The sequence below is a fragment of the Canis lupus genome, chromosome 27, assembly GCF_048164855.1.
Source record: "Canis lupus baileyi chromosome 27, mCanLup2.hap1, whole genome shotgun sequence".
NCBI classification, from domain to species: Eukaryota; Metazoa; Chordata; class Mammalia; order Carnivora; family Canidae; genus Canis; species Canis lupus.
This window is the reverse complement of record NC_132864.1, coordinates 22,167,101-22,181,125: the sequence shown is the minus strand read 5'-3', so window position 1 is coordinate 22,181,125 and position 14,025 is coordinate 22,167,101. Positions and strand designations below refer to the sequence as shown.

Here is a 14,025-nt window from a genome sequence, read left to right as displayed (position 1 = left end):
ACTGGAATTTAAATAGAAACCTGAAACTTCCTTTTATAGGAACACACAGATTAACATCTTGAAGTAGATGCAGTCCATACCTAGGACTAAAAGGACTCCAACAGCAGTTTATTTTTTAATTTTATTTCATTTATTCATTTGAGAGAAGGAGAGAGAGATCACAAGCAGAGGGAGTGGCAGTAAAGGAAGAGGGAGAAACAGGCTCCCCAGCAAGCAGGGAGCCCGACAAGGTCTTGATCCCAGGACCCTGGGATCATGACCTAAGCTGAAGGTAAATACCTAACTGACTGAGCCACCCAGGTGCCCCGACAGCAGTTTAAATTCTAGATTCACAAGTAACAGATGTCAGTGGCCACCCTCTGCCACATATTAGCCAACAAAGCTGGGACTGTTTGGATGACATGCATATTTAGAAAAGCTGTGGGTATGTATAACAGAAATTCCTAACAGTGACACACTCCAGGTAAGGTCTTTATCATCTGGAACCATTTTAATGCTCTTCAGAGCTTCATGTGCAGGAATTCATAAGAAATAAATCACAAGGGTCCATAATATTAATACCCCCTTTCTCAGCTGAAAATCATGTGGAAAAAACTAGAGAGGGTTGAGAGAAGTCACATTGAGAGACCCAGTGAGTTACAAATATTTAGAGCTCCAACTTGTGAGCAGTGTTATATCTCCTGGGTCAGCTGCCTGGACTGAGGCCTATTATTTCCAAGTTCTGCCTTGGTCACACACATAAACACACACACACACACACACACACACACACACACGCAAAATCCCAAAAAACTCTCCCTCTAAACTTAATTGAAGGCCACTTGAAACATAGCTTTGATGGATGAGCAGTCCCCAGTGGAGCCTGGATCAGATGGAAAGAACAATCAGTTTGGTTTGTCTTTCATCCTGTGGGTATTTACTTTCTTTTTGACCACAGCCTTTGTCTTCTGGAGCAGGTGTGGTCAGGTGCAGGGCAGGGTTATAGCTTACTGTGCCAACCCATGACCGGATAATGGGATTTTAACAATGGCTTTTAGACTACCCATCCATTATCAACTCCATCCTCTGTGGGTTTTTGAGACCCATTGCCTTGTTTTGAGGATTTCTCTTTGTCGCTTTTCTGTTTAGATCTCTTTTTGCTGGATCCTAAGTCTTTCTCTTTCTTGGTTTACTGCTTTGTTTTGGGGGAGCACATCATCCCATAGCTTTCTGAGAAAAGATGTATGGCAGGTAATTTTTTGTTGCATTGTTGTTTGGAGTTTTTGGGGGAGGGATCTTGAATGTCTGAAAATGTCTTTATTCTTTTCTCTCCCTTGACTGGTTGGATGGGTCTAAATCGAGGTTGGAAATAATTTTCCTTTTGGATTTTGAAGTCATTGTTCCACTGTTTGACTTTCAGCATTACTGGTAAGAATTCCAAAGCCATTATGAATGCATACATGGCATGTTTTGTTTTGTTTTTTTTTTTTCTTACAAGTTTGTAGGATTGGAGAGAAATTTTACCCTTAAATACCTGAAATTTCACCATGATGTACTTTGGTACCCATATAATTTCATTCATTTTATTGGGTATCAAGGGATGCTTGCAATCTGGAAACTCAGATACTCAGTTCTAGACATTTTATTCCTGTATTATTTATTGATAATTTCCTCTCTTGAATTTGTCTTTTTTTTTAACTTTCTGATTAAATATTGGATTTCTGGGAATGATTATCAAATTTTCTTATATTTTCTTGATGACTTTCATTTTTTTGGGGGGGGAATTTCCTTCCTCATTTTTTTATTGTGATAAAATATATGTAACGTAAAATTAACTATTTTTTAAGGATACAGTTTGGTGACATTAAGTACATTCACATTGTTGTACAACTATTACCACCATCTATCTCCAGAACTTTCCCATCTTCCCAAATTGAGACTTTATACCCATTAAACAACTCCACATTCCTCTGTCTCCAGCTGCTAACAAACACTATCTCCTTTTTCTATGGATGTGACTACTCCAGGTACTTCATATAAGTGGAATCTTACAATATTTGTCCTTTTGTGGCTAGCTTCTTTAACTTAGCGTAATGTCTTCAAGGGTATGTTGTAGCATGCATCAGAATTTCCTTTCTTTGAAAGGCTGAATAATATTCCATTGTATGTATATGCCATATTTTATTTATCTATTTATGTGTTGATGGATATTTGAGTTACTTCCACATTTTCCATCTTTTTTATTTTTGTATTACTTCCTTGAGATTCCTTCAACTTTGACTTCTAGCCCTTCCACTGTTTTTTTTAATCTACTCTCAAATTTTAATTCCCAAGTCCTCTGTTTTGCTTGTCTAATTAATTTTTTTCCCAATTTGTTCTTGTTTTGTGGACACCACATAGTTTCATATTTCCCTCAGGATGTTCATCATCTATCCTTAAATTTTCTTCTGATTTTGCATTATTTATTTCCATACACTTCATTTCTTCTGTAAACCACAGGTCTCTTAATTCAGAAGAATTGCTCCAATGTCTGATTGTTCATATTGAAAGTGAGACACTGAAAAACTTCTTGGAAGTTTTGCGTATGAGGATGGGGCATGTCAACAGATGGGCAGCCACTTATGATTAGGTGGGGCTTTCATCATTTCTCTGGAGAACTTCTACATGTTTGTATCTGTAGGTTTTTTTCTTTTGGTGAGAAAATTCTCCAATCTCTTGCTTGGATGCCAGGGTAGAGGTACAAAGTAGGGACAGGGGCTAGAGACTTTCTCATTCAATGATGCCTTAACTTTACCCTCAGCCGTGCCTTGTATCTAGAGCCATTCTGTTTCATCTAACCAGAGAGCAAATCTTCTATTTTCTGTCAGGTACCTACTGCCTGGGCTGGTGGATGATCTTTGTGATTTCTTTTTTTTTTTTTTTAAGATTTTATTTATTTATTCATGATAGGGAGAGAGAGAGGCAGAGACACAGCCAGAGGGAGAAGCAGGCTCCATGCAGGTTGCCTGATGTGGGACTTGATCCCGGGTCTCCAGGATCACACCCTGGGCCTAAGGCAGGCGCTAAACCTCTGAGCCACCCAGGGATCCCTCTTTATGATTTCTTAAATGGACTGTCAAAGATTCCTCCATTCTTCAGCCCTACTCTTTGCTTCTACCTTCAAAAGTGATATCTTCAGTTGGTACCTCTAATTTCTGAGCCTTTCTAGAGTTGCTCAGGGTAAATGGATTTTATTCTTGTCAGCTCCTTCTGCAGGATTCAGTTTTCGGTACTATCTACTGTGTAAAGTTGGTCAATGCTCAACTAGCTGCTTTCCATGTTCCAAGATTTTATCACCTCTCTCATCTCTTTACCTGTTCTCCTAATTTGTCCTTGGGTGTTTGTACACTTTTAGTTTCACTTACTGTCGTCTTCAGTGGTTTCAGAAGAGAGTAGAGAAAAAGTCTTATTCAATATTACATGCTGAACCAAAAGTCTTTCTTGTTTATTTGTATGCATCCCAATTTAGTATTAATATTTACTTTTAGGCTACAACAATTATTTATTCCAGTGACATATTTTCTTGTCATTGCTTTTGTTCTTAATTGAATTTTCTGGTCTTAATCAAAAGAGACAAACTGCCACTGGAAAATGAACATTCTTTCTCTGGAGTCAAAAGCTGTATGGAAATTACGGAGTTCCTTTCAGGTGGAATAAACAGAGATAACCAAGGATGGATGGGAGCATGGGGGAATGAGGCTTGAAAGCCAGCCTAGGCTCTATTTTCTAAGCCATGTGCCCTGGTGTAGGGCTGCATCTGCATGGAGAAGGGGTGCCATTTTCAGATTCCCATGAATATGTGATATGGGCTAGAAGAGGCCCAATCTGGGGAGAAGTTCTTGAGATATGTATCCCTAAAGTTGAGTACAGGTTAAGTGCACTTTCAATACACAGAGAAGCAAAGATTTCCATGTTTCTGCGACTGGCAATGCTTGATCCACTGAAGTTCCAATACGACAAGCCATGTACCAATCCTCACTTTACCACAAATTATAGGTAAGTCAGACTTAAAAAAAAAAACAGACCCCACAAGACACCGTAGGCAAAGCACACAGCTAGCAGAGTTGATCCACCTCCTTTTTGCTACACACCATTCCTCTTCTTTATTCTTTGGATTTTGGAGTCTTTATCATGAAATTTGTAAAGCCCAGATCTGCATGGTTTCAATGGGAAAGCATTTTAGAGGCTATGTGATGAGGAGGGTGTGGGAAACTTTAGAATTTGGATTTCACTCATTTGATGTTCTATTGGTTTTCATATGTGACATATGTTGTTTCCAGGCTCCAAACCTATCCATCTGCTCAACAATTATTGCACATACCTAGCACAATACTGGGAGCTGGACATGCTTTATCCTGTTCCATCCTTATAACAGATTTGCTCCACCGAAAACGATTTTCACATTCCCATTTTCTAGATGAAGAAACCAAGGCTTTAAGAAGATATGAAACTTGCACATAGTCACCTCTCCAAGTCCAGTGTCTGTGTTCTGACGTGAGAGTGGTGTCTTGCTGAAAACTACTGGAAAAGTCTTGAAGGAGGAAATGGGGATGAGGGGGTCAGAAAAAAAGGTTTCCATTCAAAGCATGTACCAGTCTTATCCCCCAGGACACACCAAGTGGCATCATTAGTATCCAACCTGTCACCACCAGCTGGAGTGTTAGCTCATCTCAGATCAATGAAGGAAAAAGCCTTTGCAGGCAGTTTTATAATTGGCACTGGGAAAGGGGTGAACTGGCTGCTGATTCATTAATAAATCAGGATAGAGCGTGGGCACCAATTCCAGCCAGAATGTCTGCTGCTGCCTGGAGAGTTTGGCTGCAGCATCCTTCCCAGTTTCGCTGCAGAAAACCCAATACCGGATATCTCTGGTGAGGAAGGAAGAGAGGAAACTGGCTGGCTGGTCCTAAGGAACCTGATACCACAGTTTTCCTGGCTCCAGGATGGGGGGAAATGGCAGCAGGAGTGAAGCAGATATCATGATCCATTGATACCATTCATTCATTCATACATGCGTTCATTTCATGTATTTGTGGAGCATCTACCACCTGCCAGATTCTCTCCTAGGTGCTGAAGATAACAGCAACAAAGAATACAGACAAATACTCCTACCCTCATAGGGCTTATACCCTAAAGAGGGGACACAGAGGGTAAGCATAATAATGAAACAATGTATCAGATGGAGAGGAGTGCTCTGGACAGAAAACAGCAAGGAAAGGGGGCATAGAGCTTGTGGGGATTTTGATTTTGAAGAGTGATCACAGAAGGCCTCAGGAAGTGACATTTGAGTAAAGATCTAATAATAACATCATGCTGAACACTGTTCCAAGCATTTTACAAACATCTCATTAATGCAACGACCTCAAGAAATTATGGCTAGGATTATTTACATTTTACAGACAAAAAAGGCTGAAGTTGAGAGATATGCAGTGATTTCCAGAGATCATACAGCCGATCTGTGGTCCGAACCACAAGCACTGGGAACGTAAGCAGCGGCACGCTTGAATGTTGGTGCTGAGAGCAGACAAACAGGGTTGCGTGTGCAATTGAGGTCTTTGTGTGTACCCAGGAAGCGAATATGATGCCATCCGTGGGCCAGTGTGGGCGGACTTGAATGGGGCAAGGGGGCGGAGACACTGGATCTTCCCTGACCTGAATCAGGCTTTCTCTGGCTGTGACTGGGGAGTTCGGTCACCTAGCTGCCCGGGGTGGGCCCGCGGGGAGGAAGATCACTGCAAGGGTTGTCCCCGGACAGTGCGGGTCGGAACCTCACCCGGCCGCCCCCCCGCCCCCCCCCCCCCCACGGGCCAGCTGCTCCAGTCAATAAGGCGAAGGCCTCGCGGGCGCTCGCCGCCCTCCTGGTGGGGTTCGCCCGGGAGTTCCTACCGGGACAGAAGGGGGCCGCAGAGCCAAGCTCCGGGAGGGGAGACCGGAACATCGGCAACCTCTACTCCAGAGAGGCCACGGTTCTGGAGGCGGACGCGCAAAGGGCGCGCGGTGTCCCCAGTGCACCACCGAGAGCGCCCTGGGCGCGGGACGGAGTGGCGGAGCTGAGCCTTGGGGAGCCTTGGGGATCGCCGAGAGCGGCGGAGATAGGGTCCGCGCGCAGTAAATCAGGGAAAAACTACGACATGCTGGGGCAGAAAAGAGTAAAAGAGAGGCAAGGGCAGTCATTGCTGGTGAGAGGGGCACAGGGGACGCCCAAGAAAGGCCTGGAGAGCGAGCCAGCGCACTGGAAAGAGGGGGCCAAAGGGGTGCTGGAGAGTGCCGTGGCGAGCGAGCTGGCATAGAAAGAAGTTGCTGCCCTGGAGAGGGGATGCTTAAGAAACCATAGGACCAGAGTCAAGGAGAAGGTTTCGGGAGTCGCTTGGGGACCCCCAGAATGGGGCCGAGGCGGCGCCCAGGCTCAGCAAAGACTGTATGGTAAAAGTGCTCCGCGCCGGAGAGGGGACGCCCCGCGCGCAGCAGGAAAGGGGCCGTAGAACTCAGAGATTGGGGCGTGCTTTTGCCTCCAAAGGCAGCACACTTTGAGGTTCTAGAAAAACAGGTGGAGAAGAACCGGACCAATGCCCACAAATGTCAGAGGAGGCAGGCGGGGAAAGAAGCTGGGGAGTCCACGGAAGAACTGCTCGTGTTGAACACTGCGCACCTTGGGTGCTGGAAGGAGGTGGAAAGCCGGCCGGCCGGGGAGGGGCTGGATCAGGGCTCTGCGCGCCGCAGGCAGCGCGGAGGCGGCGCAGGTGGTTAGCCGCAGAGTTCTGAGAGCTCGAGAAAGGTGAGGAGGAGGCGAAAGGACCAAGAACCCGGGGTGCGCGGGGCAGTGCGTAAGGGAGCAGCGGAAAGCGCGCTGGGTGCCCAGCGCCGGCAACGCCTCCCAGGTCTTCCCTCCCTGGCTACTCTAGGCCCTAATTCACTCACCATGATGGAGAAGACAAAAGCCACGATGTTGATGGGGTACGCGGGGCAAAAACACGAGACGATGGCGAGCCACAAGTAGTTCTTGGGCATGGGCACGTCTTCCTCGGTCTTGTCATCCTCGGTGTTGGCCTCCGGACTGCTGTCCAAAGCCCTCTTGAAGTCCGAGCTGGGCTCGTACTGAGACATGGGCGAGGCCGGCGGCGCAGGCAGGCGGAGGAGCGCACGGTCGGCGCGGGCCGGAGCTCTGGCAGCCCGCTCGCCGCGAGGCGCTGAAAAGCCGGCGGCGCGGGGCTCAAGGGAGACGTGACCTCACTTCTCCTGCGTCCTCCGCTTGCACCCGCCCGGGCCGAGGGACCTGGGCCAAGAGCCTCCGCACAGGAGGGAGGGAGGGAACCAGGGAGTGAGGGGAGGCGGCGGGGAGGAGAGGGTGCCAGCCGGCCCCAGAAACAAGGGAAAGGCGCTCTTTGAAGGACACACCCAGAGACCATCAGACGGGCGCACGCACAGACTCACTCTAAGTCCGAAATAAAAGGAGGCCCGGGGCAGGCGAGAGCGAAAGCCCTTTAAGTTGCAAACGGGCTAGCCTGCGCTCCGGACATCATCTTTTCAAGCCAGTGAGTTTGAAAACGTTAAGTGTAAGAAGGCAACCCAACTCTCTGCAGGTGCCTACAGACTTACTACTTCCTTTTGCCTAACAATTTGCTTTTCCCGGTCCAATCCCTAATTGTAAGCAGACTTTGGACACTGAGCCCCAATAATTTCTCTTCCCCAACAGGTGGGCAGGGAACAAGGTGCTAAGCTTTGGGCCCCACCCTTCAGGCACTGGGCAGGGGTCCGCTGGAGACTGGACCTGAGTATAGACAGCCAGTGGGGACAGCCCAGTAAGGGCCAGTCTGGATGCTATCCCATCCACTTTTCCCCAAGTGTGCAAACAAGAAACCCTCTCTTTTCCACTTTTCCAACTGCAGGGGCCCTGGAGGGAGAAGCAGGTAGATCTGGCTGGTTTAGACAACCCAAGTGGATATTTGGGATGGGGAAGAAGAGAGAGGGGTCTACTCTGGCAACTAGGATGAGGATAGCAATTGCATCACTAAGCAATTCAAGGGAGAGGTACCGACGAGAACTGAGACTCCAAATTCAGACATAGATGGGAAATTGTCACATTTGAGTTGAATGACCTCAGGAAAGTCCTTTTACCTCACTGAACTCCAATTCCTTCATCTGAAAAAAGTGGATAACAGGAGTCCCATTAGGGACGTTGTGAACACTATAAAATTGCAAGTCAAACCAGGTGAATCTAAGTGTGCTATACATGTTAGTTTTTATTAGGAAGCTATTTCCCCAAAAAGAGTCATTATGCAGTACCTCAGACCCAATATCCCTTTGTGCAAATATGTCACCCAAAATCCAGATATTCTAAGCAGGCAGGGCCACAGAGAAATACAAGTAATTTTATTGTGCATAGTTTCAAGAATAGTTGCTCACGTCATAATGCAGCAAAAGTATTAATCATCTGCTTGACTTTCTCAGAATATGAACTCATTATCTGGGATGCTCTCACTTCTCCTGGAGCCATACTGATTCTGTTATCTGTCTCCCTCATTGGACTGCAGACTCTGTGAGAAAGAGGACCATTCTTGCTCAGCTTTGTATCAGCATCTGGCACAGTGCCAGGTACAAAGTCTTTGGTTAGTATCTAAATACATAAAGATGAAATAGTGCCTTCTCTCCCATTTTGGTTGGTTAACCAAGTGAGAATAAACCAAAGAACTAGAGCTACTGAATTCTCAACCAAGCCATTCCTTTGGCTGTTCCCTCTACCTGGGATGCTGTTCCCCTGGACTACCACATGGCTGTTCCTTCTTATTTCTCAGCTATCAACTCAAAATTACTTCCTCAGAGAGATATCTTCTCTTTAGATTTATTTAATGTAGTCCCCATGGTAATTGTTACTCTATATCTCACCAGCTTTTTAAAATGACATGTGTCATTATTGTAATTTTTGTTTATGTGTTCACCATCGGTTCTTTCTCTACACCTAGAGCTTTGTAACCTGTTCAGAGCTGTATCTCTAGCACTTAGAATTTTCCTGGCACATAGTAGGAACGCAAAAAATATTTCTTGGATGAGTGAATCAGAATTACCTGCTAGTAGCACAAAAATGATTTCCAGATCTTAACCAAGACCTACTTGAATTAGAGTTTCCCAGGGTGATATCCCAGAAATCTGTATTTTTAATGCCTGAGACATCTGTATTTTTAGAACATTCTTCAATGATTTTGATACAACTGGACATTTTTTTTTTTTTTGAATCTCATCATTGTCTCTAGTTCCTAGGACTAAGTCCTGGACCTTTAGTTTGGAGATCCTCTCTGGTCCTTCAAACTCAGCATGCCAAAAGTAAAACATCTTCCTCCAAGAACCTGTTTCTCAAGTCTTGGTCCTTAGCTAATCCTGTCCACTCCTCCAACCTTCTAACCTACCAATTTTCTCTTCTGACTATGCTTCAGTTACAAAGGTGTTTTTCCCTTCTGTTCTCAAACACATCTAGCCGTTTCCCACCTCAGATTCTTGCACCCACTCTTCCTTTTTCCTGGAATGCTTCCCTCTTCTCCACCTGGTGAGTCTTTCTCATCTTTCTGTCACTTCTTGAGAGAGTCCTTCCCTGACCATCGTAAGTATGGTCCTCTTATTCTCCATCCCGTTACCCTGTTTATTTTCTCCATCACGATTATCACAACCAGAAACTCTGGTTTGTTTATCTGTTGTCTGTCTTCCCCACTAGAAGGCAAACTCATAAGAGCAGAGATTCCCTGCCCCCCTCTGGTTCACTGCAGTGTCTTCTGCACCTAGAACGGTTCCTGGTCTAGTAGGTGCTCTGTAGTTATTCATTGGATAAATAAACTGTGCATTTAGTTATCAAGTTGGGAACTCTTTTCTTCAGCCTCTACATCAAGGATTCATCAAACCTTACTGATTGCATGGCAAACATGATCTCTTTTTCCCTTCTCCAAGGCTAGTGTTATGATTGTAGCTCTTATCAATAGTGCAAGGCTCAGTGGGTACTGTCTGAGCCATAATTGTGGTTTGGGGCTGGTGAATGTAGTTGGTGTGGCTAAGCCCAAGGTTTGGGTTCCAAATGGAATTTTGCTGACTCAAGGTCATGAACTGTACTGTTCATGCCAACCCACTTGTGCTATCCAGGGAAATGCAAAAGAAGGGGTTGTTGACTCAGCATGGGCCATCTCCTCTGCCAGGAAAACAACTATTCAACCCCGGTCCAACACTCCAGAGTCACCAAACATTTCCTGAGTACCTACTGTCTGCATTCCCTAGGTGCATCATCTCTTTTAGTTCCTATAGCACATTGGGGTGCCTGGGTGGCTCAGTTGGTTAAGCACCTGCCTTCAGCTCAGTTCATGATCCTGGGGTCCTGGGATGGAGCCCCATGTCAGGCTTCCTGCTCAATGGGCAGTCTGCTTCTCCCTCTCTTTCTGCTCCTCCCCCTGCTCGTGTTCTCTCTGGCTCATTTTCTCTCTCAAATTAATAAATAAAATCTCTAAAAAAAAATAATTCCTACAGCACCATTTGTGAGATATATAGATAGGTTTCCCTTTTGCAAATGAGGGAACCTATGACCAGATAGGTAAAGAGACTTGTGTAAGGTCTTAGAGCTAAGTAGAGGTGCCAGGATTTGAACCAGGTCTAAGATACTTGTTGAGCTAGCGGGTCCAGGCCAGAGAATTAAATGGACATCTCAGAAGTTTGCTGGAGTTATTATATTCTGTTCAAAGATGGATTAATAGCTGTTGACTTGTCTAAAACATAGCAGTTGAAATTGCAATCACTTGAAATATTTACAGTTAAATTGAAAAGAAAGTGCCCACACCAGAAAGTGTAATGTATATGGTACTAATTCTTGAGGGATGCATTAGACCACTCAGGGGTTAGCAGCTCTAATTTCCTAAGCGTCACTAATTTTCTCTTGAGAGGTCAGTATATTGCTCTTGAATGAAGTCTACTGGCTGATTGCTTAATAGTGTGGCAATATCTTCCCTCTTTTAAAATGAGAAGGAATAGCCCAACTAGAAGAGGGCAAAGATTTACTGGGGCTTTCTGGATCCTGAGGTAGCAATCTACATTTTTTGGCATTTGAAAAAAGTTTATTTCCAAGTGTAAAAATAATGTATGTTCATTCTGGAAAAGTTGGAAAATGAAGAAAAGCATAAATAGGAAGAGGGCTCACCTGTATCCCACCATCCAGTGGTAACCACCACAAAAATAAGAGAACATTTCCTTCTTGTTCCCTTTCTACATGTGTATATTTTTCTTCAATAACCTGGGATTATATACAGTTTTGTTTTGTGTTTTTCGCACTCACTGTTATATTATCATTAACATTCCTTGCAGATATTTTTATGGTCTGCATAATTTCCCATTGATTCAATGGATTATTATTTATGTAACCATTTCTCAATTATTAGGTATTTAGGTTATTTTTGGTGGGTTTTCATTGTTAAACAAAATATGAAAAATAATGTGATTTTGTCCCCAATTATCAACATTTGTGATCATTCCTTTGTGACTCATGACCTTACAGGGGAGATGTCTGTCTTTGAAAGGGCAGAAAAAAACTCAGATTGGCTGGTTGAGAAATTGTATCATAAGATATGTACCAAATGTAAAATTAAAATGTAGGCCAAGGGAACAATCACATATTCAATGGACTACAGAAATGAAGTGATTCAAACAAGATGAAATGAGATGGATTCAAAGAATAGCTTCTCAATGCCAAATGGATCCCCAGATCTATGATATTTAATGGGGTGATTTTGAATTTACACTTTTTGATCTTAGCTATGCCTAGGATTCCAACATAGAAGGAGGGAGGGAGGAAATGAGAGAGGGAGATATGGAGGGAGACAGAAGAGAAAGGAGAGAGAGAGAAGAAAGGGAGGGGGAGAGAGAGAGGAGGGAAAGAGAGAAAGGAGAGGGACAGTGATGAGAGAGAGAGAGAGAGAGAAGACAGAGGAGGGAAAGAGAGAAAGGAGAGGGAGGGTGATGAGAGAGAGAGAGAGAGATTCTGCTGAACTGTGAAAATACAAGAGTAAGGGTTCTAGATCTTTAGGAATGGTAAAAAGTTGAATGCATCTGCTGCCAAATTTTGCATTAGTCTCAAGTACCAGCCTTTGGCAGTCATAAAGTAACTTATGGTCTCAGGGGTTTGCTACAGAAGAACAGTGTCTTTTTGGCTAATATTATTAGAAAACCATTTACCTTTCCAGTTTCCAACAGTTCTGATCTTCTCACAAGGATTACAAGTGGTGGGCGGGGAGAGTGGAGCGAGACTGGAGAGAGGGAGTATGAGGGGGAAACAGATTCTGTACTGTTAATTTTTTTAAACCATGCCTTTTAATGAAACCATTTCCGGATAGCGGGGCACAAAACACAAACTCTCTCCAACTTAAAATGCAACCCTTTTCCAATTCATCAGTCCTCCATTGTACCAGAGAACAATATCCATCCTATCATTTTTTTTCTTGCTGATTGAATGGTGTGTGTATATACACACCATTATTGTATATACAAAATAATTGATAATATATAGTAATGATAATGCTGTGTTTTGGACTCTATCATACAACTCCTAGATGAACCAAATAAGCAAATGTTATAACAGTGATGTTAGAAATCAGAAAGAAGTCACCCCTACCCCAATATCCTAGCCATTGATGTTTCCCATGCAACCTTCCAGTCCTTGTGTATATCCGGGTATGTTTCCAAACTTGCAGTGAAAGCGTATGCACCATTTTGTATCTTGATTTTTTTTTAACTTAATGCCGTATGCTAAACCCTTCCCACATTGTGATCCTCTGCTGAATCATCTTTGATGACTTTAATAACTTTATGATAATTTAGTTGTTTTTTTCTCTTATTAGGTAATTTTGGAGCTCTGTCATTTTTTGTATTAAGAATAAGGAAGAAGGGAAATTTTTTAGAGATGCTCCAAACCCTCCCTCCCTTCCTTCCTTCCTTCCTTCCTTCCTTCCTTCCTTCCTTCCTTCCTTCCTTCCTCCTCTCACTGCTCTACCCTGGAAAGTAGAGTGAAATAGAGATTCAAAACAGCCTACTGTGCCAGAGGTGGGGGAGAGGTCTCCTGAAACAGAATCATTTCCAAAGGATGTGGGAGCAAACCTCTTAGGGTCTGAAAGGTTGAACACTGATGTGTGGAATTGCAACCTGGAGTCATGGGTGGTGGAGGTACTGGGGTGATAGGTGAGAAGGGTCTGGAGAGGGAGTTAGAAAGACTGAAACAGAATAGATAAGAATTGCACTTATATTTGGACTGGAGAGGAGAGCTGGATTTCCTATGTTTGGAGGGTATCATTTAGTGCACCTGAGTTAAAAAGACCAGATGTTTTGGCCTTGTCAACCTGTGTCACACTGTATTAGTTAAGTCTTCCTGTTCCTTCAGAAATATTTATTTGAGAAGCTACCAGGTGTCAGCCACTATTTTGGGTGCTAGAAATAGAGTAGCAAGCAAGAAAGCCATGATCTCTACTCATATGGACAAATAAGTTGCTTATGATCTGTGGTGAAGGACAAAAACAGAGTAATGTGACAGTGACTTGGGGGAGTGGGGTTCTTAGATGGGGTGGCTGGAGAAAGTATGCCAGATAAATCCTATTGAGCCTTAAATCTACTCTCCACCTTTCTCCACCTCATCTTCTGACCCAGCAGACTATCTTGAATGTTTTACATCCAGGCTTAACACACTGTGGCCCACTGCCTGCTTTTTATAAATACAGTTTTATTGGAACACAGCCACACTCATCCATTTATGTATTGCCTATGGCTTTTCTCATGCTATCATGTCAGAGTTGAGTCATTGTGACAGAGATTGTATGGCCCAGAAAGCTGAAAATATTTACCATCTGGTCCTTTACAGAAAATATTTGCCAAGCCCTTTTCTGTTTCAATAGGCTTCTTTGTCTTCTGGTTTCAGATGGGTTTAACCAACAGGGAATCCTTTCAGGAGATCAGAAGGAGGGAAGAGAGTGGTGTCATTATATTCCCCCCTGGGTTTCC

General features: G+C 44.0%; 1 protein-coding gene across 2 annotated transcripts in view; it reads right to left on the bottom strand.

Moving 5' to 3' along the window:
* TMEM233 (transmembrane protein 233) overlaps nt 1-7,219 on the bottom strand; it is a 35,340-nt gene extending 28,121 nt beyond the window's left edge. Inside the window, exon 1 of one of the 2 annotated variants that reach the window (XM_072802737.1) lies at nt 6,937-7,219. In XM_072802737.1, the coding sequence (XP_072658838.1) occupies nt 6,937-7,122 (186 nt within the window). In that variant the 5' untranslated portion in view covers nt 7,123-7,219. The remainder of the gene's footprint in view (nt 1-6,936) is intronic. The other variant, XM_072802738.1, reaches the window with a different exon arrangement.
* Nucleotides 7,220-14,025: the final 6,806 nt, after the last annotated feature.